This window comes from Caretta caretta, chromosome 23 (genome assembly GCF_965140235.1).
Source record: "Caretta caretta isolate rCarCar2 chromosome 23, rCarCar1.hap1, whole genome shotgun sequence".
Classification (NCBI taxonomy): domain Eukaryota; kingdom Metazoa; phylum Chordata; order Testudines; family Cheloniidae; genus Caretta; species Caretta caretta.
The window spans coordinates 1,683,576-1,710,252 of NC_134228.1; the positions used below are offsets into that span (position 1 = coordinate 1,683,576).

A 26,677-nucleotide genomic window follows, 5' to 3' on the forward strand; every position below is an offset into this window, starting at 1 on the left:
TTGATGATGCATTTCACACCCTCCCCCTCCTTGTCAAATTTTCGCCAGGTGAGTGGGGAAAAACAGGCCATCTCTAGTTGGAGCAGCCCCAAGGCTGCTCTGTGATACACAGGGCCCAGAATACAGCAGCGCAAAGAAGTCTGTAATTCAGCTTTGCCCTGCCAAAGGGTTGAAAAGCTCTGAGTGACGTCCCAGGTGACTGCTTGGAAAAGGGGGAGCTTGCGGCGCTCCCAGACGAACGGCCAGGTCTCCCCCTGGGAGCCTAGCTCGGTTGGACTCACTGGGCCGAGCTCACGACGGGAAGCAGTGGGGGCTGGAGCCCGGAGGCTCAGTCTCAGCAGCGCGGAGGCCACGGGGCCGCCCCCAAAAGGGTGGGCGGGACCCCCCGAGGGGCCGGCACGGAAGGGGGATCCCCAAGGAACGGTTTCAGCGTTGGGGGGCGCAGCACTGCTCCTGTGGCTTTGCTGACGTTGGGCGCGATGGGGCTTTGCCCTGCTCAGCCCTTCAAGAAAACCCACCGAGGGGGCTGCGAGCGGGTGAAAGGCAGGTCACTTTATTGGGGCGTGAAGGTGGGGAGCCGCTGGGCTGGGGCTGGGAGGCAGGGCTCAGCGGGGAAGGAGGCAGAACTCGTAGGGCCGCGGGATGCTCCCCAAGCCGCTGGACTCGGGCGAGATGTCGATCTCCGCGGGCACCGCCAGGGCCCGGAGGGTGAAGTTCTGCAGGATGGCGGTGAGGAAGATGAACAGCTCCATGAGGGCCAGGCTCTCGCCCAAGCAGAGCCGCTTCCCTGCGGGGGAGAGAGGCCGAGGTACTCGTCAGACGGAGCCTGGCTCGCCTCGCCCCACCCCAGCCGCCCACCTCCCCTTTCCTCGGCCACAGCCGCGAGCCCCGCCACGGGGGAGCGTCCACCTGGGGCGTATCATGGGGAAACGTCCGGGGGGGGCCCCAGGACAGGGCCGCAGCGAGTCACTGGGAGTTGCCGGGGGGGGCGAGATCCTGTGCGGTGACAGGTGGCTGCTCCTCAGGACTACGGGAAAGGGGCTGTTTTCTACGGGTGAACAGAGTCACGGGTGGAACTGGGGAGAGAACCCAGGAGTCCTGGCTCCCAGCACCAATCCACCAGATCCCACTCCCCTCCCAGAATGGGGGAAAGGACCCAGGCATCCTGGCTCCCAGCCCCCCCTGCTGTAACCAGTAGACCCCACTCCCCTCCCAGAGCTGGGGAGAGAACCCAGGAGTCCTGGCTCCCAGCACCAATCCACCAGATCCCACTCCGCCCCCAGAATGGGGGAAAGGACCCAGGCATCCTGGCTCCCAGCTCCCCCTGCTGTAACCACTAGACCCCACTCCCCTCCCAGAGCTGGGGAGAGAACCCAGGAGTCCTGGCTCCCAGCACCAATCCACCAGATCCCACTCCCCTCCCAGAATGGGGGAAAGGACCCAGGCATCCTGGCTCCCAGCCCCCCCTGCTGTAACCACTAGACCCCACTCCCCTCCCAGAGCTGGGGAGAGGACCCAGGAGTCCTGGCTGGGGGGCGCACTCTGCCCACAGCAATGGGAGACGCTTCTGCTCCGCAGTGTCCCGGCGGCGCTACCTGCCGAGAAGGCCATGAAGGCGTCATTTCTCCGGAAGCGCCCGTTCTCGTCCAGGAAGTGGGTGGGGTCGAAGCAGGTGGGGTTCTTGAACTGGGTGGGGTCGGCCTGGGCCGTGCACAGCAGCGGGATGATGTTCAAGTCCTGCGGAGCCAGCAGGAGGTGCAGCCATGAGACCCCGACATCCCGATATTACGGGGCCCGTCCCGGGATTAGGGACTTTGTCTTGGAGAGGCAACCGTTGCCCCCCCCCACCCCGCCCCGGCCCAAACCACCGCCAAACACAAGTGTCCAGACTTTTCACACCTGCTGGCTGATTGCTCTAGGCCGGGGCGATGGCGTGGAGAGGCCACGTGCCCTGCAATCTGGCTGTGGGGCGGGCGCCATTGCCCCCGGTCAGCTCGCCCAGCACCCGGCGCATCCTGCAGGCTGAGCCCTGCCACCAAGCCTGCTGCAGGTGGGGCGGTGAGACGGGGGTGTGTGGCTAGAAATGGGTGTGTCTAGAAAAGGGGGGTGTGGTTTCAGAAGGAAAGAGGGCGTGGCTGTGGGAAAAGGAGGTGTGGCCAGTCAGGAGGCCAGTGGTGGGGAGAAAGGGGTTGTGGCTGGAAAAGCTCGCATGAGGGGTGAGGGAAGGGGTGTGATTGGAGAAGGGGGGGGCATGGTTAGTGAAAATGGGTGTGGTTTGAGAAGGGGGCGTGGCTAGTGAAAGGGGTGTGGTCAGATAAGGGCGTGGTCGGATAAGGGGCGTGGCTAGTGAAGAGGGGTGTGGTTGGGGGAAGGGGTGGGCCTGGGATGCCCTCCCAGTCTGTGATTTCAGCCCGTGCAGCCATCCTTCCCCAGTGTAAGTCAGAGCAGCCCCCAGGCTCCCCTGGGCTCGGGGCGGAGCGCCCTCCCGCCCTGGGCCACCGACCTTGGGCAGCGTGTAGCCGCGGAACTGAATGTCCCGGGTGACGGTGTGGGGCACGCCCATGGGGACGATGTCCGTGAAGCGCTGGATCTCATGGATCACGGCGTCTGTGTAGGGCATCCGGCTCCGGTCCTCCATGCAGGGGCTGCGGTGGGGGCCGATCACCCGGTCAATCTCCTCGTGCAGCTTCTCTGGAGGGAAGGGGATGGTGAGGCTGGCACAAGGGCGGCACCCGCCATAAGGCCCCCAGGGCCAGGAGCCTCGCTGATGTTGATCCACATCCCTTCATTGCAGTCTGCAGAGACGCCAGCGAAGGACCCGGGCCTCCCCTGGACGCCAGCTCAGATCCGGCCCCATTGACTCCCATGGAGCTCTGGCTGGGGAAGTTTGACAAGCAGCTCTCTTTGGGTGAGTTATGAAAGTGAGCCCCTCCTGCCCCCCTTCCCACCTCCCACCCCCGCCTACGTTGGGATAATCCCGGCATGTGGGAATTCTTCATCCCCCTGCCCTGGGGCTACCTTCGATCTCAGGGTGTCGGAGCAAGATGCGGAGCCCGTATCTCAAGGTGGAACTGACGGTCTCCGTCCCAGCAAAGAACAGGTTCACGGTGGTTTTAGACATCGTCTCGTCGTTGAAGTGTGTGTTGGGGTTGTTCTTTTCCTGCGAAGGAAGGATGCAAGAATGCTGTGTGTGTGTGTGTGCGAGACACCACCACGTAATAGAATTCTCTCTGGGGGGGTGTGACCCCCAGAGAGTCGGGACCGTTGTGGGAGATTTCCTACAGCTAGGTGAAACTTTTCAGCTGAAACTTTCATCTGGCAAACAAGCCGCTGTGAAACACCCGGCCACTTTGCGTCGATTTCGCCACGTTGGGCGTTCAGAGAACTTTGGAGGGGGAAAAGTCGCAGTGTGTCATTCGTTTTGGCTTGAAACGACTTGGTTTCAAAATGTCCTTTAATTTTATGAAGGAAAACAAATAAACCTGTTTGAGGACGGTCGAAATCCAGCTGAAAGGAAAATGTTCCCGACTTTTCTGGCATGCGGTTGGCTTAGCGGGAGGCGCTCTCCCTCGGGGTCACAGCTGACCGGCTCAGTGGCGCTGTTGACTGGATCAGTCATAAAAACTTGACTAGAGATGGACAAGTCCCCTCCCCCCAGGCAAATAGTCGACTTTTCAGGGCACCAGAACTGTTTGCAAATTTAGGTTAATCCAGCAAATGGTTTCAGCCAGAAACAATACGTTTTTTCCCCCCAGAAATGGTTCCTTCCAGCCCGGCTCCCTTCGATTTTTCATTTCAAAATGGACTTTCATTTAAAAAAAAAAAAGGCAAAAGATGTCCTGAAACTACACGAATAATAATAATAGGGACGGTGGGGGGTTGAAGGAACAATTTAAAAAATATCAGTTTTGGTTTGACCCAAACCACGTTTTTTCCCTGGGTGTTTTTGTGGTTCGGGCCCAGAACCAGCCGTCAGCTCTGCTCTTCATGGCTTGTGCTCGTGAGAGAGCAGCTGGTGTTTTCCTTGCAAGTAGTTTGCGACCACAGCGGCTTGTCAGATTCCAACTCAGGCGATTCCGTTCAGCCTGCTGCCAATCCCCAGGGGCATGGACATTGTCTCTTTCCTCCCACCCCTCCAGATCCCCTTCTAAATCTGCCAATTCTTTCAAATTAAGGGGAAAAGGGCCAGCCAATCCCAAAGAGTTTTTAATCCCCCACCCAGCCCACCCAAAAAACGTGTGAGCTTCATAACTCATCTCCCACTGCGACTCCACTAAATGAGGAAGGTCAGACAAGAAGGAACAATTAGGGACATGAGTTCCCTGCTGTCAAATTCACCCGCCTCTACTTAAATCCAACACACAGGAAATGCCTCCAGGCACCCTCTTTTGGCTGACCCAGCGAGCGGGTAACGGCTTACGACTGCTGCCAAAGAACGGGATTGCCCCTGGAGCTCAAGTGGTGGAATTCTGGGCTTTGGGGCCGGGCTAAAGGTGTGTGTCTCGTTTTCCGGGAGCAGCCCCCTTTTTGCTATTGTTCCGGGGGGTGGCCAGCTTGGGGGGCTCTCCTGCTCGCCAGGACGGGCTACCTGCTGGATTTTGATGAGGAAGCAGTCGATGAAATCCATCGGGTTGTTGGGATCCAGGATCTCTTTATGCATCTTCAGCTGCTCGCCAACGAAAGCGGCCAGCTTCAGGTAGTTCTTGTAGATTTGCCTGTGAGGCCCGGGGACGTGTCTCATGATCTTGGGGAACGTGAACAGCAACTGGAAAGAAACGTTGGGGAGGGGGTGATAGAACTGTTAGTGGCTCTGTTCTCCCGATACACAGCCGGGGACCGTGTTCCCCTCTGGGGACAGCAGCGCTGCCTAGATCTAAGACCGGCCGTCGGCTTCAGGACGCATGATCATGGCTGTTCTGGCCAAATCTTGATCAAGGGCTTCTGGGCAGAATGGGATGGGGTCCCTGGCTGGAGACACAGAGGAATGTCGAGTAGAGGGAGGGTGGTCGTGCGACCGTGCTATGGGGCAGGAATGAGACCGGAATCCTGTATCCAGTCTGGGGACAAGACGTCAAGAAATTGGAGAGGGGTTCAGGGGAAGACGACTCGCGGTCTGGAAAACCTGCCTCGCAGCAAGAGGAAGAGCCATCTCTGTTTAGCTTCTCCAAGAGAAGGTTAGGAGGCGACAGCTGCATGGTCCATACGTACCTCCAACTGGAGGAGATTTCGGACAGCGGAGGGGTCTCTAATCTAGCAGACAAAGGCTGAGTGAGATCTAAAGGCTGGAGGCTGAAGGTAGAAAAATTCAGACAGGAAATAACGAGCAAACATTTAATTGTGAGGGCGATTTGCCACTGCAACACCTGACCTGGGGAGGGGCTGGTGTTTCTTTCATGTGGAGTCTAAAAGACATGGGCTAGCTCACCCACCAGATATGGGCTGGAGGCAGGAATTGTCCAATGAGGTTCTCAGGGCTGTATGGTGGTCTAGGAGAGGCGGGCCTCCCCATCCCGAATCCTCTCTCACCTGCCCCCAGGTGGAACTCATGAGTTTCCAGTTGCTGTTGATCAAGTTGAGCAGGGTGAGGAATTTCTCGTCGGTGTATTCGAAACGCTTCCCGAAGACCAGGGTGCAGATGATGTTGGAGCCGGCGCAGCTCAGGAAGAAGGTGGGGTCAAAGGGTTTGCCTAGAGGGGAGAGTGAGGGCCTGCTGTTACCCCCAGGCTTTGTGCCCTCAGCCTTCCCCAGGGATCTCAAAGCACCGTACAGTAATTTAGCCACACTTTTCCCTGGCAAGCAGGGGTTCTCGCTGTCTGTGAGATGGGGAAATTGAGGCACAGAGTGGGGCACTGACCCAGGCCAGGTCACAGAATCAGTGGAATGGAATCCGGCATTCCTGACTCCCAGCTCGACCCACTAGACAACATGCTGTACCCAGACGCAGAACCCAGGAGTCCTAGGCCCCTCCCCCTGCTCTAACCGCTAGACCCCATGCCCTTCCCAGAGCCAGGATAGAACCCAGGCATCCTGGCTCCCACCTCTGCTCACCCACCAGAGAACCTAATTGGGTTTGTGCAGACTGGGGGCAGAGCCCCAGTGGTTGGATCAGGACGCAGTGTTTGGATCCCAGATCTCTGGGTTTCCGGGTCACTGCCCCTCTCCTGCCCCTGCCCCCGGCTCATCCGTGAATGGAACGGAACCTTTGGTTTTCCGGAACTCGGACACCAGGAACTGGGCCTCCTCCTTGATCCGCTCCTCCATGCTCCTCTTCCCCATGCCGAAGTTCTTGAAGGTGGTGATGGCAAATCGGCGCAGCTGACGCCACCGTTCCCCGGTGCCGTAGACGATCCCTGGGCAAAGGAAATTCAGTGCTGATCATTGCAAAAGTAACGCACAGTGGACAACATAATCCCAGCTCTCCATACACAACCACCGGGTCTCAATGAGCTGTGACCACTCAAGACAGAGATCTTGGCGTCACTGTGGATAGTTCTCTGCAAACAGCCACTCCATGGCAGTGGCCGTCAAACGATGAACAGACTGTTGGGAACCATTAAGAAAGGGACAGATAATAGGACAGAAAATATCACGTTGCCTCTGTATCCATCCATGGGATGCCCACAGCTTGAATCCTGCGTGCGGATGTGGTCGCCCCATCTCAAAAAAGATCGATTGGAATCAGAAAAGGTTCAGAGAAGGGCAAGAGAAATGCTTAGGGGTCTGGAACAGCTTCGGTATGAGGAGAGATGAATAAAACGGACTTTTCAGCTTGGAAAAGCGACGGCTAAGGGGAGATATGATAGAGGTCTGTAAAATCATGACTGGTGTGGAGAAAGTGAGTAGGGGAGTGTTGTTTACCCCTTCACTTAACAAGAAATTGGGGTGATATAATTAATAATCATCAGGTTTAAAACAAACAAAAGGAAGGACTTCTGTATCCAACATATCAACCTGTGGAACTCCTTGCCAGGGGATGTTGTGCAGTATTACTGGGCTCAAAAAAAGAACTAGATCAGTTCCTGGAGGATAGGTCCATCAAGATGGGCAGGGACATAACCCCATGCTCTGGGTGTCCCTAAACCTCTGACTGCCAGAAGCTGGGAGTGGACGACAGGGAACGGATCACTTGATAACTGCCCTGTTCTGTTCATTCCCTCTGAAGCAGCTGGCTGTCAAGGACAGGATACTATGCTAGATGGACCATTGGTCTGATCTAGCCTGTTCGTATGCACCACACACTAGATACCACTCATGTCTGTGACCTGGGGATAGAACCCAGGAGTCCTGATTCCCGACTCCAACACACTGGACGCCACTCCCCTTCCTGACCTGTGTAGAGAACCCAGGCGTCCTGACTCCCAGCCTCCCCCGCTTTAACCACTAACCACTCTCCCAGGAAGGGGAAATGGTTGGGAATCGACCGTGATCCCTGCCCCGGGGTTTCACACCAGTCTGTGGTATGATTCCAGACCCTGCAATACAGCCAGGGGGTCAGGAGACTGAGCTGTGTGTCCGTCCGTCTGTGCCTCACCATTTCCATTACTCCACATCTGCACTGCCGGAAAGTCCCCCCTGCCGCTGAACTCCTCGGCCTTATCAACCAGGGCTTCCTTCAGCACCTTGTACCCAGAGAGCACCACGCAGGGCCGGGAGCCCAGGTAAAAGGTGTAGATCGGGCCGTAGGTTTCGCTGAGCTGGAAGGAATAAAGGAAGGCGGCTGTTAACCCCGGGCTGCAAGGGTCAGTGGTCAGGGCGCGCAGCGGGGAGTCAGGACACCTGGGTTCTATTCTGGTTCTGGGAGGGGAGCGGGGTCTAGTGGTTAGAACGGGGGGGGGGCAGGGAGCCAGGACTCCTGGGTTCTATTCTGGTTCTGGGAGGGGAGCTGGGTCTAGTGGTTAGAGCGGGGGGGCTGGGAGCCAGGACTTCTGGGTTCTCTCCCTGGCTCTGGGAGGGGAGTGGGGTCTAGTGGGTGGAGCAGTGTGGGGCATTCTCAGAGTCTAGGCTCCGGGGTTCTCCTGTGATGCTAATAATAATTCGAGCTGTGTGACAAATACCATTCTGTTTTGGAGCCCAGGTGACAAACGGTTTGTGTTTCGCAGAGCTCCACCAGGGTTTGGCCCCCAGATGCCTGTGAGGTTCTGGGCCTAGGTGCCCCCCGAGGTCGCGTCCGGCTGCCCATTTCTATGACTCTATGAAAAGCCACGTTTCTGACGCAAAACTTTCCTGCCACTCAAACCACAATAACGAGCAAACTGAGGGACGACTCACCTTCCGCAGAGACTTTATCAGCTCCTTCACCTCCACCTGCAGCATGTTCCCCAGGAACGGGATGGGGGTGGGCCCGGGCGGCAGGTTGTGCCAGTTTTTCTTCTTCTGGGTCAAGAGGAGGAAGACGCACATGATGCATATCGCCAGGAGGATGCTGAGGGTCCCACTGAAATCCATCCTGGAGCCGGCCTCTCTCCTCCGCTGCCCTTTGCGTTAGACCCTGGGTGATGCTGGCACAACCCTGCCTATATAGCCCCGCTCTGGGGGCCTTGCTGATAACGCCCCTCTTTGCATCACAGCTCTGGGTAAATAATTGCAAACTCTGCTGGATGGTGAAATTTGGAATTTACCCACTTGTGCCATCCATGGTGACCACCTGGGACAACTCCTCAGCGGGGGCTTGAACCCACCGCCTCGCTCGCAAGCCACCACTGGAGCTGAAGGAGCATGACCCGCTGTGTCTTCTCCATGGTGGACTCGTTTGCCTCATCTCTGGGCTAGGGAAGGACTCCGAGTGGGCTGACGGGTGTTTATGTGGTGGGTGTCCATGGGCTGGGGCATTATTCACCAATAAGGAATTCCGCCACTATGGGAGGACCAACTACCACCAACTCCTTCGGAGCGTCACTGGCTTGGCCTGTGCCTCAGTTTCCCCACCTGTAAAATGGCAAGCAACGGGAAGCCAATGGGGCGTCAACAGGAAGTGAAGCAGGAAGCCAATGGGAAGTCTGCCTGGAAGTCAGTGAGACCTGGGCTGGGTAAGGGCCACAATATACAGCGCAATGAGACCCTCAGTCTTAGCTGGGTCCTCCAGGCGCTACCGTAATACATATAATAGCAGTAATGCAATTCGTACGGCTCTCATTCTTGAACGACGTTTCCCTACTGAGCCGCTGTCAGGGAGCGAGCTGGCATCGCTGACGCTGGCAGGAGACGCCTGCTCCAGCCAAGGCGGGAAGATAAAGGGATCCAGCGGGTGAGGCCATAACCACGAGAGTCTGGGCGAGCGGCACAGCGGCTCATTATTACCTCTCCTGCCACTGTGCAGATCGGGCAGCTCAACCGGTCTGGGGAGAGCCAGTCCACCCCAGAACTTCATATGCACGAACGGTAACCGTGTTTCGATAGAACAGTGACTTTCAGCCGGTCAGAGCCTGTCCCCTGATGCCACACACCGCCTGCTTTATATGCAAATCAGTTAGATAGACATGAGGAATAATGGGGGTTACAGCATGCTCCCCCAAGGTACAGAATGTCACACCGGGGTTCAGAGGCCACGTGGGACCCAGCGCGGCTCGTGAGCTCCTCCTCATGGCTGGGCCTAGGATGGACGTTTCTGAGTCTGCTGCTGATTCTTTGCAGAGGTGTTGTTTGGCTCAAGCAGTGGAAGTTCAGGCTTTCGGACCCCAAGGTTCCCCCTTCAGCCCCCCCAGGGGTGACCTAGGTGGGGGTGTTATCGCCTGATTGTGGACCTGACCCGCCCCTCCATGGCCATTCAAAGGGATTGTCTCTTACAAAACTCCATGGGGCCGGTGACCTCTGTGTTACTATAATACACCTAATAGTGGTGAGAATCCGTGCGAGGAACTGGCCACTCTCCGTGCGACCCGTCCAATTCTCCCCACCCGGCTCCTGGAGGAAAGGAGCCGAGGCCTTTCCAGCCGGAAACGAAGGGGAAGAATGGGCAAGTGGGCGAACGCACCACGAGGTTGACCGAACCCCTCCAATGAGTGGCACGGGCCGGGCACTGGGACGGTCGCTGCTGGCAGGGGCCTGCCTTGGGGCCAGTGAAGGCTGGAGGTTTGCTTTGCCTCCGGGACTTCACCCCCAGAGAGAGGCAGGCCCTGCTGCCAGGAGCTCACAGTCTGAACAGCCAGAGGAGGGAGTCGTAGATTCCAAGGGACCCCATCTCGTCCGGCCCCCGATAGCATAGGGCAGAGACCTGCCCCCCTGTCCCCCCTGAATTCCTAGGGCAGATTTTTTAGAAAAGCAGCCCGTCTCGATGTAAAGCCATCAGGGCTGGAGAACACGCTGTGCCCCTTGGCAAAGGGTTCCCCTGGTGAATTGCTTTCATGCTTCAAAATTTACGCCTTATTTCCAGTCTGAATTTGTCCAGCTTCAACATCCAGCCCGTGGGTTGTGTCAGCCCTTCCTCGGCTCGCTCGTTGTTAAATGTTTGCTCCCCGTGTCGGCACCGATAGACCGGGATCTCCTGCTCTTTGCTGGGTTTTCGAATCCTTTGATCATTCTTCGCTGAGCCCCTCCAATGCATCAGCGTCTTTCTTGAATCGTGGGCACCAGAACCTGACACAGGATCCCGGCTGCCGTCGCACCGGGGCCAAACACAGAGGGGAAATCACCTCCCTGCATGTGGGTCCTGCTTCACCCTCCCTCCTCCCCCACTCCCCAGGGCTTATCTTCACCAACGTGGCCGCAGCTGCGCCGGTTCTCCCCCAGCACAAGGTGGAACTTCGGCACGGGGCAGCGGAGCATGGCGGGCGGATCCAGGAGGAGGCCCAGCGCCTGGCAGGGGAGCTTGGGAACACAAAGGGTAGGTGCTTCCTGTCTCACCTGCCGTCGCCCCGTTCCAAGTGCCTCAGCCTGTTTACTATCTGCTCAGCTCTCTGCTCAGATTTCTCCCCGTGAACTGGTGGAACTCACTGCCACAGGCTCAGAGGCTCGTGTGGAGAAGGAGACCAGCCACCGGTTCATCAGCCAGGATTAGAGACAGCCAAGTTTAGAGCAAGTCCAAGGGAGGACGGATGGGCTCTGGGCTGGGAGTCAGAATGCCGCGGTCGGTTCCTGCCTCCACCACAAGTTCCTGGTCTCTGCATCTCTCTTGGCCTCGTATCCTCACTCTGTGCAATGCGGATAAGAACCCCGTCCTTTGTCTGTTCACACTAGGAGCTCTTTGGGGCAGGAACTATCTTTTACTGTGTGACTGGGCGGTGCCTGAAGTGCCAGGGACCCCTGTTCTCTGTCATGTTCTGGGCAGCGCCCGGCACGATGGGGCCCTGACCTCAGTAGCGGTCTGGGCAGCGCCTGGAACAATGGGGCCTGATCTCGGTCGGGGTCTGGGCAGCGCCTGGCACGACAGGGCCCTGATCTTAGCCGGGGTCCGGGCAGTGCCCGGTGCGACAGGGCCTTGATCTCAGCCAGGGTCTGGGTAGCACCTGGTACGATGGGGCCCTGTTCTCGGTTGGGGTCTGGGCAGCGCCCGGCATGACAGAGCCCTGATCTCGGTTGGGGTCTGGGCAACACCCGGCACGATGGGGCCCTGATCTCGGTTGGGGTCTGGGCAGCACCCGGCCCAATGGGGCCCTGATCTCGGTTGGGGTCTGGGCAGCGCCCAGCGCGACGGGGCCCTGATCTCAGTTTGGGTCTGGGCAGCGCCCAGCGCGACGGGGCCCTGATCTCGGTTTGGGTCTGGGCAGCGCCCGGCGCGATGGGGCCCTGATCTCGGTTGGGGTCTGGGCAGCGCCCGGCGTGACGGGGCCCTGATCTTGGTTTGGGTCTGGGCAGCGCCCGGCGCGACGGGGCCCTGATCTCGGTTGGGGTCTGGGCAGCGCCCAGCGCGACGGGGCCCTGATCTCGGTTGGGGTCTGGGCAGCGCCCGGCGCGACGGGGCCCTGATCTCGGTTGGGGTCTGGGCAGCGCCCGGCGTGACGGGGCCCTGATCTCGGTTTGGGTCTGGGCAGCGCCCGGTGCGACGGATCCCCAGTCTGTGATGGGGCCGCTAGGTGCTACTGTAATACACCTAATAATAATGATTAATCTTTGGGCCATAAGCCAACTGGATAGTAACCATGGGGTGGAAGAAGAAACCTCTGCAAGTTATTCCTGAATTGCCCACCAGGGCACCTTCCACTCTTCCACCTTCCTCTAGCCCGGAGATGCTCTGACCTCCGCGGCTCGGGAGTCAAACTAGCGAAAGAGAATCACAGCGGTGTGAATTAAGTACACTATCGAATCAGATTTCAACAGCCTGACAGGCGAAAGGCTCTGTTTATAGCTCTGTAGATTATTCTTACAGAAAATGAGTTAAGAACTTCATGCAGGTTCATCACATGATTGGGGACTAACACAGTAAAAGTCTCCTGGTTGGTCAGTAACGGAGATCGGTTACTAATTCACTCACACCGCGTGGGAGCCTCACGGGCTGCAAAGAGACACATTATGGCGCCACTTGCGGCCTGCACGCCTGGGTCGGGGTCTCGCGGCTCCATAGCAGCTGGCCAAGGCTGCGGGGGGAGGAATTTCTGGGCTGGGTGGGCCCTGAGCCTCCCAGGCTGGTCCATTGCCCTGGCTCCTGGGGCTCCCCTGCCCTCTCCGTGGTGCTGAAAGTCCCAGCACCATTTGCAGCACGAATCCGCTTTCCCTGGGCCCTGTGGAGCTCTCTCCCCTTTCCCCCAGGCTCGCCCTTCGACCCCACCTTCCTCCTGGGCTCCGCCGGCTCCAGCATCATCTGCTGCCTCGTCTTCGGCAGCCGCTTTGGCTACAAGGACCAGGAGTTCCTCACCCTGCCGAGCTGCATCAACCAGAACTTTCGCCTGCTGAGCTCCCGCTGGGGCCAGGTGGGGCTGGTGCCGGGGTGGGACCGAGTGAAAGTCACCCCCGTGATGGATGGACAGAGAGCTGGGGGTGTCAGGGCAGGGATGGACGGATGGACAGATAGAGGGGTGTGTAGGGGGGTGGATGGATGGATGGATGGACAGAGGGGTATTCATGGGGAAGGCGGGAGGGGCGGATGGACGGAGGGGTGTGTGGGGGGAAGGCGGGATGGGTGGATGGATAGAGGGGTGGGGGGAGGCGGGATGGATGAATAGACACACAGACAGATTCTCTTTGTTCTGGATTTGGACACGTGACCCCCCGTTTCGGTGTCCGGACCCACTGAGATCCCAGCTGCTCCTGGCTATTTTGCTGGCCGCCCCCTGGGTGCTGGGCATGTGCCCTCACCAGCTCCCCCCGTGCCCGTCTCTTGCAGCCCTACAACACGCTCCCGCCCCTCCTGGCCGCTCTGCCGGGCGGCCCCACGCCATGTTCCACAACGCGGATGCCCTCAAGCGCCTTGTCTCGGAGAGAGCGAAGCGGCCCCAGGACTCGCTGGGTCCCAGCTCTCCCGACAGCTACGTCGACTGCTTCCTGCTCCAGACGGACCAGGTTTCGGAGCAGCCCCAGGGATGGCCCTGGGCGAGGGGGCGGGAGATCTGAGTTCAGTGCCCCCCTCTCACAGGCCCCCTGGGTGACCCCGGGGAAATCCCAGCACGCCGGGGCCCTAATCTCGGCCGGGGTCTGAGCAGCGCCTGGCATGACGGGGCCCTGATCTTTGCCTTGGGTGATGCTGTTTTGTATTGTCACCCCTGGTTCCTGTCGGTCCCTCCTGCTTCTGATGGAGCCTCTGTTCTTCCTTAAATCCACCGTCTCGTGTTTTATTGTAAGTGCTCCCCAGTGGCCTGTTTTCCGGGTGCTTTAAGGGAAAAGCGGTGAATGGTTGCTGCTTTGGGGGCAGAGCGGCTGCGATTTCCATGAGAAGTCGGCATCAGGGGCTGGCTAGCACAGGGGACTTGGGGCTTGGGGGCCACCTCTTGGGGCCCAGCCCAGAGGAGAGGCCTTGGATGGACCCCAGGCTGGTGCTGTGTGGGCACTCATGCCTAGCTGGCACCAGCAAGATCCCCGTCACTCAAGGCTGGGGGGGTCACAGTCCTGGGTACCCCAAGAACCATCCCAGTCTCTGTTTAGCGCTGTGCTCCTCGCCCACCCCCCCAGGAAAAGCAGAACCCTGACACCGAGTTCACCACCGAGAACTTGGTCATGACGACGCTGGAGTTGTTCTTTGCCGGGACGGAGACGGTCAGCACCACCCTGAGATGCGGGATCCTGCTTCTCATGAAGTATCCTGAGATAAAAGGTAGGGTGGGGGGAGGTGCTAAGGTGCTGGCCTGGGACTTGGGGGCCCTGGGTTCAAGTCTTGGCCTTGCTCGGTGCCTCGGTTTCCCCATCTGTGACACAGAGATCACACTTCTCCCCTGTGCTGCGAAGGGGAAACCCATGGGTGTTTCTGACAGGGCTCAGGTCTGATAAGAATACGGGGCACGGGCCCCGGCTGGCGTGATTCGGTGCTGCAGTAAGTGATGCCAGCCGAATAGCAGGCTGCGATGGGGTGAGCTGCCCCTTTCAGGGTAGCGGTGTCCAGGGTTAGCTCACCCCTGTTGTGTGCTGGGGCCCTTTAAGAGTTCAGGGTGCTGTGATAGGCAAAGGACGACAGGAGAAAGGCTCCCGTCGGGTCAGCGACAGGCTGCGTATCCCGAGACGGGCCTGGAGACAGAAGCTGCCGGGTTGGAGGAGGAGCAGGCGGGAGCCAGAGCAGCCCGGTGCCGCTGGGGAAGATCCTGGCGCAAGCTGTCCGGAGAGCGGGAGCTGCCTGGGGGAGGGCAGAGATGTGCCCCTGGGAGCAGAGCGCTCGGTGCCACTCCAGAGCCCGGGGCAAGGTGAAGAGCAAGAGACGCATGACGACGCGGCGGCCCCAGCTGGAGGGAGCTGGAGAGGAGGCAGCCAGGCTACTGGGGCCGTGGCTCGGCGGGACACCCGAGGCAACACCAAGGGGTGTTGTGACGGCGGTCGCAGAAGCACCAGGTCCCCGAGAATCAGCGGGTGGAAAAGTGAGAGGAACGGGACCGCGTCGCTGAGCGGAGAGCCAGCCGGGACGCAATGGAGAGGACGGGGTCTCCTGCCCTGAAGAAGAGAAACGAGACTCTCCCATTCAGAGAGCAGGAGCAGCACAAAGAGGGCAAACCTGGGGGTCAGGGTGAGCTAGGGTGACCAGACAGCAAGTGTGAGAAATCGGGACGGGGGTGGAGGGTACGTGTACGTACTGGGGTGGGGCGTGGTGGACTCCTGAGCAGGAGGCAGTCCTAACGAAGCTTAAACAGGGTCCCAGGCCTGTTTCAATAGGGTGAAAGGGCCAGACTGTCTAGTGGCCCCACAGATTTCTGGCCCCATGGAGGCCAGTGGAGCAATGCCAGATTACACCCCCTGGGAACTTGGCCCAACGGTACCCATCCAAACCTGCAATGTTGCCTGCAGAAATACAGTGGAGATAGGTTGGGTTCCCTCTCCCTCACACCAGTTTGAATCTGGAGTCACTCCATTGCTGGTAGCAATAGTAGGCTGTTATCTTCTATGTCACTGGGGTTTTGTCTGTATGGGAGCTAGTGCGAGTGGAGGATTCAGGCCATCGTTCCCGCCACCCCAGCCTTTGGGCTCAGTCTTGTTCCTCTCGGTGCAGAGAAAGTTCACAAGGAGATTGTCCAGGTGATTGGGCGGTCCCGCCTGCCGGCAACCGAGGACCGGAGCCACATGCCCTACACCGACGCCGTGATCCACGAGGTGCACAGATTCGCCGACGTCATCCCCATGAGCCTCCCGCACATCACGACCCAGGACGTCCAGTTCAGAGCATACGTGATCCCCAAGGTCGGGCTCCTGGTGCCAGGGCGAGGGCAGGGCCAAGGTGCTGGGGAACTCTGAGATCTCTTGCTGTCTCAGGACCAACTCTGCCCCCTCCAGCTCCTGGTCCATTGAAGTCCATGGAAAGACCCTCCGTGGGCTTTGGATGACTCTGCCAGACCATTTCACCCAGGCTTTCTCGGTTACCCACCATGCGATGCACTGGATTGGCAGCCTCGGTCCCTTCAAGCCATGTGCTGAGTCCAGCCAGCTGCCCCCTCCCCCCGAACCTTTGACATGGGAGGCGGGCACGTCAGGCGTGAGGTAGGGAAGGTTCTGGCCAGAGGTAAAGCAGAGTTAATTGAAATGGGGGTGGGGGGACTGGGTTTTTTGTGTGTGTGGAAAATTTTGATGAAAACTGGGGAACATTTCAATTTTGGGGCAAAAATTTGAAACCTGAAAATTTTGGGCTGAGAACTGAGACATTTCAATCCCAAAAGGCTGCTGCAAAGCTTCATGGGAGATGTAGTTTGAGTGCCGCATGTCCCATTCTCCTCTACAGGCCAGGCTTCCTGATCAGACTACACCTCCCATGGTGTACCACAGCATCCCCTCTTGGACAAGGGGAGGCACTGCCTCATGGGAGTCCTTGGCCATGGTGCACCATGGGAGATGTAGTTTGGGTTCCTTATGCTCCCTTTCTCCTTTATAAGCCGGGCTTGCTGGTCAGACTACATCTCCCATGTTGCACCACCGTGTCCCCGCTTGGACGAGGAGAGCTGGTGCATCCTGGGTGTCCCTAGCCATGGTGCATCATGGGAGATGTAGTCCATCTGGAAAGCCTGGCCCATAGGGGAGAATGGGGACACGAAACAACCAAACTACAATTCCCATGGCTGGCGACCCACACGATGCTCTGACTGTCCCCAGCTGGTGTCCATCCTCTGCACAGGTGGGCGGTTGCTCTGCTTCACCAGATGTGTGCAGGGTGAAGGCCAACCACTTAGCAAAAGGGGATGGGCCGTGGGATGGAAATGATGGGAAGACGACCCTGGGCTCGGCTGGTGCCCCCCCCACCCACGTCAAGGGGTAGGATGTGTTGGCCCTGTCTGCGACCCGTCATCTCCCAGGTGGTTTTCTCTGTTACCAGGGCACCACCCTCATCCCCTTGCTGAGCTCAGTCCTCTGGGATACAAGTCAGTTCAAAAACCCGGATGTCTTTGACCCCGGGCATTTCCTGGATGGGAGCGGGCACTTCCAGAAGAGCAATGCCTTCATGCCATTCTCTGCAGGTAAGAGGTGTGTATTCACATTCAAGAGTGGGTGAGGCCTAGTGGTTAGAGCAGGGGGGCTGGGAGCCAGGACTCCTGGGTTCTCTCCTGGCTCTGGGAGGAGAGTGGGGTTCAGTGGTTAGAGCAGGGAGGCCGGAGCCCAGACATCCTGTTTCCCTGCTCTGACTGTGTCCTGGTCTCGCTCAGAGCTGGGGCTGGAACCTGGCGCTCTGGCCCAGCTATGCCGCGTCCGTCAGTACTTACTCCTCGGGTTTCCCTCTAACCCTGCTTGCCATCCTGTCTCCTCTCCCAGGCAAGCGGGTGTGCGTGGGCGAGAGCCTGGCACGCTTGGAAGTCTTCCTCTTCCTCCCCGCCATCCTGCAGGGCTACACCTTGGAGCCGCTCGGCGACCCGGGCACCCTCGGCACCAGCCCTGTGGAGAGCGGGCTAGGGAACATCCCCCACCCCTACGAACTCAGGCTGCTCCCTCGCTAGAGTGCGCCCCGCGTCAAAAGCCCCCCATAAAGCCGAGGACCATGTGTGGTGCAGTCACCCCTACTTCAGAGAGGCTAGACCCCTGCCCCCCCTTCCAGCCGAGGCCCCACCCCTTCTGCCTAAGGTCCCACCCCACACCGCCCCTTCTGCCTCCCCACTCTCGCTGGCCAGCCTGCCAGTGCAGCCCCGAACCCCAGCCAGCCCGTCGCAGTCCAGAGGAGTCTCAAGTCCCCGCCAGCCCGCCGGGGTTGAGCTCTGAGCCTGGGCCACCCAGAGGAGCTCTGAGCCCTGCCGATGAGCCCCTGGAAGAAACACAGGGTAGAAAACAAGCCCTCATTAAGCAGACTGCTGATTTGTGTCACGTTCCTTCCTTGGGGTTCTCTGGGAGGAAAAGGACGAGGAAGTTGAATTTGATGTTTGCAGAGTTCTAGGAACCAATCTCAACAACCCCGACTAGCAGCATAAGCGAGACGAAGGAGCAGCATGGTGAGATTTTTATTGGCACGTGTCGTTAAACGTCCATTTCGCCGCCCATGCAAACCGATGAAAAAACCTGTACATCCAAATTCCCAGCTAGGCAAAGTCAGCAAGAGGCTGCGTGAGAATGTCTCGGAGCATGAGCTGGGCCCAGGTATCCACCGGGCTCTAGTTATAAAACCTTAGAGCTTTGAATCTCATCATCTATTGTCATTAAGTAATCGTTGTCTGCTTCCCCCCACTCTCTGACCTCCCTGCCCCTTATTTCCCACAACTGTGAAAATTTAAATTGATACAACTAGGGGAAAATGCTTAAAACCCCGCATTTTGAGCAACTGGGAACATTTACATTAAAAAAATGCTTAAAAAGAAACACCAATATAATCCATCAGAAGTCTAAGAAAAATTCTGCTAAGCCTAGATCTAAGAAGGCAAAGATAGCTTTGGAGGTTGGAGGGTTGGGGGTTTGGCGAACGTAAATGGGCGAATTGGTCAGTTCAACGACCAGCTGGGTTTTCGGAAGCCAGTAACACGAGCGCAATAGGAAACGACACGTCCCCTCGCCCACTAGCCTGGGAAAGTGACTTCGTTTCGGGTTTTGACTGAGTCCCTCACAACCAGGCCTCATGTGGGCTAATTGGTTCTTGGCTTTTGCTAACATCACAGAGGAAAAACCACCCGAAGCTAAAGCGTTAAGACAATCTTGTCACTGGCTTACCCAAGGGCTCCTTCTCCAGGCAGCTACGGTGATCAGCCTTTTAACCTACCTCTCCATCAGCCCAGGAGCCAGGAGGTTGGTACCTGGGTCAGTGGTTAGACACTGAATAAACCGGACTTTAGATTGATCTATTATCCGGTGCAGTGACATATTAACCCAGGGCTTTCTAGCCCGGCCAGCTGGATCATAACACCCCTTGGAAGCTGGAGGGAGTAGGGGAAAGATCTGGGAGCTGGATGGAAGGGGGAGACTGAGGCAAACCCAGGGGGGTGTGGTGTGAGAGGAGGGTCTGCAGAACTACAGGAGACATGGGAACAGGCCAGCAGGGTGTGTAGCAGGAGAGATGGTGGGAGGGATGAATGGATGGAGGGATGGAGGGAGGGATGGATGGCCAGCAGGATGTGTAGTTGGAGGGATGGTGAGAAGGATGGATGGCCAGCAGGGTGTGTAGCAGGAGAGATAGGTGGGAGGGATGGATGGATGGAGGAAGGGAAGGAGGGATGGGTGGCCAGCAGGACACGTAGCAGGAGAGATGGGTGGGTGGTCCCATGTATCTCTAGCATATGGAGGTTTAGCCATAGTTCCATGCTCCGGTCCAGCAGGGAAGGAGATGGAGCCAAGGCTACCATGGTCAAGCCCCCCTCCGCTGACGGATGCTCAGAAACTCACCCCCTTGCCCCCATCCCCATCTGTGCAGATGCGGGATAAGTACGGCCCGGTGTTCACGGTGCACCTGGGCTCCTGGCGGGTGGTGTTGTGGGGCTACCAGGGGGTGAAGGAGGCCCTGGTGGACCAGGCCGAGGAGTTCAGCGGGCACGGGGGATGCCGGTGTTCTCTAAGGATTTCAACGGGCATGGTGAGCGCTCTCCTCCCGGGTCCCCGCTTGGCGTCTCTGGCAGCGTCCCGTGTGCAGGGGTGAAGGCAGCAGGGCGGTGTAGCGGGCAGGATCCTGGAGACCTGGGTTCTGTTCCCCTCTCAGCCGCTTGATGCGGGCAAGTCACTTTATCTCTCTGTTCACTGCAGCCCTAGGCGGGGTCCTGGCGCTGTATAAACACAGAACCGACCCAAAGGGCCTGCCATCGCCATAGAAACTATGCACATTCATTTCAGGCTGACCGCAAATGAGAATTTTTTGGCAAACTGAAAACAATTTGAGACTTTCATGATGGGTCGCGCGGACTGATTCACTTCAGACTTTTCACCTTTAAAACGACTGAGAAGCCGTTGCTAACGGAAAAAATCAAACTGTTTTGTTTTGAAACTGTTTTTTCAGAATTTTTTGTTGGCTGGAACAATTTGGCGAATTCAATGTGAATTCGCTGCATGTTTTGGTTAACCCCCAATCTGCATATTTGGGGGAACATTTCATCCGAAAAATTTTGCTCTGCTTGAGTAGCTACTCTAAGAGTTTACTAGGACTGGTTGAAAACTTCTCATTGAAATGTTCTAGTCTGGCAATAAATTCAGTTTCTGACACCACAGATCTTTCTGGGGGAAACGTCTGCTTTCCTTGAAACCTTTTCTTTTAATGAGGAAAATTCTCATTTTTTTGGCAGCAGGGTTTTGACTTCAAACCTTCAGCTCACCTCTCAACTCCGTGAGTTTACGGAGTAATCCCATTCGCTGGCAGCAGTAGTAGGTTGTCATCCTATCAGTGAACCAGCCTTGAGGCAGGACACATGCTCTGCCAGGGTGTTGAATCAGCAGGGTGGGCCAATAACTGCAGCCACTGAGCATGTATCCTAAAGGACGGACCTTTGCTAACAGCACCCTTTAGGGAGGCCGGATGGCCTAGTGGATAGAGCCCAGGACTGGGACAGTCTGCCACTCCTTGGGTAACTTTGGGAAAGGCACCTCCCCGTCTGTGCGTCCATTTCCCCACCTGGATAACGATACCGACCTGCCTTGGTGTGGCGCTGGAGGGGACGAGCTGGATAAGAGCTAGGCGGGATGGTGATGTTTATATCTTTCTCCAGGAGAAGCAGAATCCAGCTACTGAGTTTTCCCTGGCCTTGGCCACCTTCAACTTACTCTTTGCCAGGACCGAAACTACCAGCACTGCCCTGCTCTATGGCCTCCTGATCCTGCTGAAACACCCGCAGGTCCAAGGTAAGGCGGAGAAGTGGCTTAGTTGGGATTTCCCCATTCCCCTTGGGGAAAACCCCACAGAAAGCCCAGCTGTGGCTCCATTGACGTCAGTGGAATGAGGATGAGGTAAGGATTTGACCCCTTAGGGCCATAAATAGCCAGCAGTCAGCTCTCTGCCAAGGGCCGGGCCACCCCGAGACAGTGGCTAGGATTCTAGGGATCAGCCTGAGTTATAGTCCAGTAACGGCCCCGCGTGAAACGCTCGCCCAGCGCTGAGCTTTGCCCCCACAGTGAGGCTACTAATTCCCCTCTCTCCCGCCCCCGCAAGAGAAGATCCATCAGGAAACTGACGCAGTGATCGGGAGGGACAGGATGCCGTACATGGACGCCACACTGCATGAGATCCAGTGATTCAGCGATATCCTGCCAATGAGCCTCCTGCATACCGTGACCAGAGACACCCGGTTCCAGGGGTACCTCATCTCCCAGGTGAGGCTGCCCGGGAGAGTGAGCTGAGTGTGAGTCCCATGAGGGGCTGGGCACACCTAAAGCAGTGATTGCCCTGTGGGGGGCTATGATCCGAATCCGGCCCTGACCCCACTGCAGTTGGTGGTGACTCTGGATTGACCCCAGGGAGGCTGAGATCAGAATCCTGCCTGGTCCCGCATTGCACTCACTGGGTGATTCTGGATTTACCCTGGGGGAGCGGAGATCAGAAAACAGTCCCACCGGCAGAGTCCCAGCGGCTAATTCTGTTTTTCCGCTGCTTTCCCAGGGGATGTACGTCCACCCCCTGCTGAGTACTGTGCATTTTGACTCAGAAGAACATAAAACCCCTGAAGCTTTTGCCCCGAGAGGTTTCTAAATGAGAACGGTTGCTTCAAGAAACAGAATGCCTTCATGCTCCTTTCCGCAGGTGTGTAGTTCTAGGTGTCGTGACGGGGCAAGGCCCGATGGCTATAGAAAAGTCGTGGGAGATAGATATATCAGCTCCAGGCTAAACAAATCCCTGGTACCAGGATAAGTGAAATGGCAGCTGCTCCAGGTCAATTAAGACACCTGGGGCCAATTAAGAACTTTCCAGAAGTCAGGGAGAACCATAGGACACCTAGCTGGGGCTGACTGAAACTAGTTTAAAAGCCTCCCAGTCAGTCAGGTGGGTGTGCACGTCAGGAGCTGTGGGAGGAAGTTGTGCTGTTGGAGAGGCTGAGCAGTACACACCATGTCAGGCACAAGGAAGGAGGCCCTGAGGTAAGGGTGAAGTGGAGCTTGAGGAAGTCGGGGCTGCTGCAGGGGAAGTAGCCCAGGGAATTGTACATGTCATGTTTCTAAAAGGTCAGCCACTATAGCTGATACTATTAGGGTCCCTGGGCTGGAGCCCGGAGTAGAGGGTGGGCCCGGGCTCCCCCCTTCTCCCCCTCCCCCGATTAATCACTGAGACTGGGAGACAACAGCGACTGTGCAAGGGAGGATAACTTCTCCTCACCTCCCTCGCTGGCTTATGATGAAAATGGCTCAGTAGACTGTGACCCTTGTCTCTAGAGAAAGAAGGGTTAGGTGGAGGGTCACGGTGAGCCTCCGAGGCTAGCGAAATCCGTCAGGAAACGCGGGACCCACGGAGGCAGGGACAGAGCTTTGTCACAGCGTCTGGTCATCAAGGAGCGCTGGGCTCTGGTCCTGGCTCTGCTAAAGCCGGCCCGGCTCCTCCGTTTGTTCAGCTGTGAAATGGGGCTAGTGCTTTCCCTCCCCTTCCTGCTTGGGAAGCCCAGAGGCCACGGTGGTGGGGGAAATGATCGGAAGTGGGGCGGGGTGGCTAAGGAGTGGGGCTGTTGCTCTCAGTTTATTTAGGGGCTTGTGAAAATTCCAGCTCAGCTGTGGTCAGTTTTCGCTCTTTCTACTGGCTGCTTCTCACCTACTGTAGATCCCCAGAGCCCCGTGGGAATGTAGGGCTGGAGGGGAACCACGAGGCTCCCGCCTCTGGGGGCTAGAAACTTTCTTCTCATTTCAAGCCTCTGTTGATTCCTGGCCTGGTCATCCCCATTTGTTTCTGGCCTCTAGCTTCAATAACTCTTCCCCCTCCCTGGGGTTTAACCCCTGATGGATTTATACAGAGCAGCCAGATCCCCCCCTGCAGCCTTCATGCTGCTAGGCTGGATGGGCCCAGCTCTTGGATTGTCTTTGGCTGCCCATTAGGTCTGAGCAGTTTAGCCAACCCCCGGCTGGTTTCTGCAAGGAGGAGAAATCGAAGTCAGTGGACAGAGAACACCCACAAAGTCCTGTTTCCCAGCACGCTGGAGAAACAAACAGCAGCGGGCAGTTTCCTGGCTCAGACATTCCCCTGTCTGCCCCTCCAGCGGGCTCTTTGCCCAAAAAGCAGTCTCTCTCTCTCTGATTCCTCCCAGAGGTCCATTCCCAGCTGGGCTCGTCTACCCAGGGAAACTGACCCGAGTCAGCCATCCCCGTGAGGAGCTATTCTGCCATTGCCCTTCCAGTCAATGTTGACGAGGGGTGAGGGGTGAGCGCTCACCTGCTATGCACTTTGGAGTGCCATGGGTTACAGCTGCCCTTCCTCCAGAAGAGAGGAGCGATTGCTCCCCGTAACTCCTTAACGAGCTCTGTGATTGTCTTTGTAATAAGGACTCACCGGCTGGCAGCACCGGGACCAGGCTGATCTGTGGCCCCACCGCAGAGCCTGTCGTCAGTGTGCCCGGCTGATGGCCCCTGGGTCTGAGCCCCCAGGTTAGCCCAGCCCAGGCATGAGCAGCCCCCCGGGGTGACTGTGTCCTCGCTGGTGCCACGCTGACCCGTGTGGGTTGCTAGGACTTGGGGGGCAGCTCTCCTGGGTTAATGCTGCAGGGAGCAGAGCTGCCCGGATTCTGTCCAGTGAACGGTGGGAGAGCTGGCTTGTCTGGGGCGGGGCAGGCGCTGGCGGAGTACGGGTGCTGGATGGCCTTAGCCTGCATTCACACCGCAAAGTGGGCAGTGGGCTAACGACGTGGGCTCTAGCCCAGGTGGGAGGGATTATGGGGAAAAGCCCCAGTAAGAGCCAGGACTGACTCAGCTGCAGCCCCAGCCCCCTAGATTGCACAGTGATTGCTGGGCCCGGCTGCTCGGTGCTAACGACGTGTTATTGCCCAGGGAAGTGGGTGTGTCTGGGCGAGGGCCTGGTCCGCATGGAGCTCTTCCTCTTCTTCACCACGGTCCTGCAGCGCTTCGCCCTCAGCTCGCCCGTTGACCCCCAGCAGCTCAGCCTGGCTCCTGGCGTCAGCAATCTAGGGAAGGTGCCACAGTGCTACCAGCTCTGCCTCCGCCAGCGCTGACGGGGGTAGGGTTGCCAACTCTCCGATTGCTGGAAACCAAACACTCCTGCCCCGCCCCTTCTCTGAGGCCCTGCCCCTTCTCAGAGGCCCCGCCCTCTGTTCACTCCATCCCCCTCCCTCCTTCGCTCACTCTCCCCAACCTGCTTACTCGCTCATTTTCACAGGGTTGGAGGGGTTGGGGTGCAGGAGGGGATGAGGGCTCTGGCTGGGGCTGCAGGCTCTGGGGTGCGGACAGAAATGAGGGATTTGGAGTGTGGAAGGGGGCTCCCAATTGGGGCAGAGGGCTGGGGTGAGGGAGGGGGTTCGGGGTGTGGGCGGCACTTATCTCAGGCGGCTCCCGGAAGTGGCCGGCATGTCCGGCTCCTAGGCATAGGGGCGGCCAGGCAGCTCTGCGCACTGCCCCCATCCGGAAGTGCTGCCCCTGCAGCTCCCATTGACTGTGGTTCCCGGCCAATGGGAGCTGCGGAGCTGGCGCTCGGGGTTGGGGCAGCGTGTGGAGACCCTTGGCTGCCCCTATGCCTAGGAGCTGGACATGCTGGCCACTTTCAGGAGCTGCATGGAGCCAGGGCAGGCAGGGAGCCTGCCTTAGCCCCTCTGTACCACCAAATGGACCTTTAATGGGCCACTCAGCGGTGCTGACCGGAGCTGCCAGGATCCCTTTTCGACCAGGCGTTCCAGTCAAAAACCAGATGCCTGGCAACCCTAGACGGTGGCAGGGGGTCCTCACAGCTGCCCCTTGGCCTGTTGGGATTGTTCCATCTCAGATTCACCTCTGAAAGGGTTTTCTGGCCTCCCCCAGCCACTCTGTGTAAAACAGATTTCAGTCGTAGTCTTGTGTACGCTGTGCTCCAGTGGACCCAGCCTGGCATGGGTTACAGGACTCCTGGGTTCCTTCCCCGGCTTGGGGAGGGGAGTGGGGTCTAGTGGGTTAGAGCAGGAGGGCTGGGAGCCAGGACTCCTGGGTTCTATTCCTGGCTCTTGGAGGGCAGCAGAATCTAGTGTGTTAGAGCAAGGAGGGAGGGGGCGGGAAGCTGGGAGTCAGGACTCCGGGGTTCTAGCTATGAAAGGGAGAATTGTCTGGTAGTTAGAGCGGGAGGTGGGATTCCTGGGTTCTGGGTCTAATATTTAGAGCAGGGGGCTAGGAATCAGGACTCCTGGGTTCTATCCTCAGCTTGGCCAGTGACCTGCTGCGTCACCTTGGGCACGTCACTGCCTGCTTCCTCAGTTTCCCCCTCTGTAACATGGCCATAATGTAAGGTCTGAAGTCTTTTTCCACAGTAAGCAGCAGCAGCCGCATGAGGACAGCAGCAGCCATGAGCTAAGCAGCAGAAAGTCACCTCCTCACATCCCTAAATTGCATCAAAGCAGCGTCATCTGGGGCCATGGAGAAGGACCCTGTCCTCGTGGTGTCCACCGCTCCCAGATAAAGACACCGATCTTCAGATGTTTACAGAAAACTTTGGTTGGGAGCACCAGTCTGGCAAGGAACCGCTGTGATTGTGAAATCTATATTGTTTTGCCTTTACGGTCCCCACTTCCCTCTTGTTTCTCTGTATGGTTTCTGGCTGCTTCTGTGACTGTTTCTAGCTGGTGTAGAACTCATTGGGGGAGATTGTTCCTGTCTCCTTTTGGAAGGTTTAGAGCCACTAGGTGGGTGGGGTGGGATGGGCTGAAGAATTGTTTCGCCATCTGTTAGGATTGGTCACAGAATTATTTTGGAACATTTTAGTAAAACGCTTGGCTAAGGTCTAGCGAAGCAGGACTCAAGTTTAACAATAGAAACCAGGGTTCCAAAAGAAGTTCTTTGGAACCAACTCCAGGACCCAGCCCAGGATCCGAGCTGCCAGACCTCAACCCCCTGCCAATGACACCATGCAGAAGCTGGAGTCCCCAGACGAGCTAATTGTGACTGGCCACCGGGAAAAGTTCGTCTGCCTCGTTGGGAGTGGTGAGCAGTGTATCAGCAGTGGGTGCCTTTGGTTTGGTGATTGTTACTAAACAGAGGTGTGGTTTTCATTCAGGAAACACATGGGGTTGAATTTACCTGGGGTTTTAAACTCCTTGGAGTCGAGGCGCAGAACCTGCTGGAAAGGCAGCAGAGCGGAGACGGGGAGTAATTCGGAGTAGACGTACTACTGCTTGGGAGTGACTGCCTAGGACCAAACAAACTTCTGCTCCACGCTGTACTTAGCGAGCAAGGCGCAGCTGGGCCCGCTCCGGGACGGCAGCTGTGAGTGAGCGTAACGCCCGCTGGAAATGAGCTACAATGAGTAGCAAATAGCGAGCTGCAATTGGCAAGTATTGATTAACAATGACTGCTAATTACAAATAAAGCACATTGTAGGCATGTGAGAAATGAGTCAGTACGGACGGTTGAAAATCAATACACAATTAGCAATTAGCTTGTGTTCACAATTAATAAATGCACACACTACTAATTAAGCACATGGGAAATGAATAATTATGGATTGTTAAAAATCAGTAATTAATGATTAGCAATTAGCAAGTATGAATTAGTCATTAGCACTTAATCGACCCAGTTATTAACAGTTAGCAATGTATTGACAATGAAGGCCAGTAACGTCAGGCGT

At 57.4% G+C, this 26,677-nt stretch overlaps 2 protein-coding genes across 2 annotated transcripts; one reads left to right on the forward strand and one right to left on the reverse strand.

The window, feature by feature from the left end:
- Positions 1–552: 552 nt before the first annotated feature.
- LOC125628086 (cytochrome P450 2F3-like) lies at positions 553–8,472 on the reverse strand. The gene is made up of 9 exons (XM_048832832.2): positions 8,269–8,472; positions 7,532–7,694; positions 6,201–6,350; positions 5,527–5,687; positions 4,589–4,765; positions 3,019–3,160; positions 2,504–2,691; positions 1,596–1,737; positions 553–787 (listed from the first exon to the last, which is right to left on the reverse strand). The coding sequence occupies exons 1-9, from the start codon at positions 8,443–8,445 to the stop codon at positions 606–608; spliced, it is 1,482 nt and encodes a 493-aa protein (XP_048688789.2). The 5' UTR covers positions 8,446–8,472; the 3' UTR covers positions 553–605.
- Positions 8,473–8,932: 460 nt separating this feature from the next.
- LOC125628482 (uncharacterized) lies at positions 8,933–26,442 on the forward strand. Its single transcript, XM_075122656.1, has 10 exons — positions 8,933–9,026; positions 10,679–10,819; positions 12,379–12,842; positions 14,038–14,179; positions 15,557–16,041; positions 16,868–17,009; positions 20,655–20,787; positions 21,095–21,255; positions 21,542–21,682; positions 25,365–26,442. The coding sequence occupies exons 1-5, from the start codon at positions 8,933–8,935 to the stop codon at positions 15,796–15,798; spliced, it is 1,083 nt and encodes a 360-aa protein (XP_074978757.1). The 3' UTR covers positions 15,799–16,041; positions 16,868–17,009; positions 20,655–20,787; positions 21,095–21,255; positions 21,542–21,682; positions 25,365–26,442.
- The last annotated feature ends 235 nt before the right edge of the window (positions 26,443–26,677 follow it).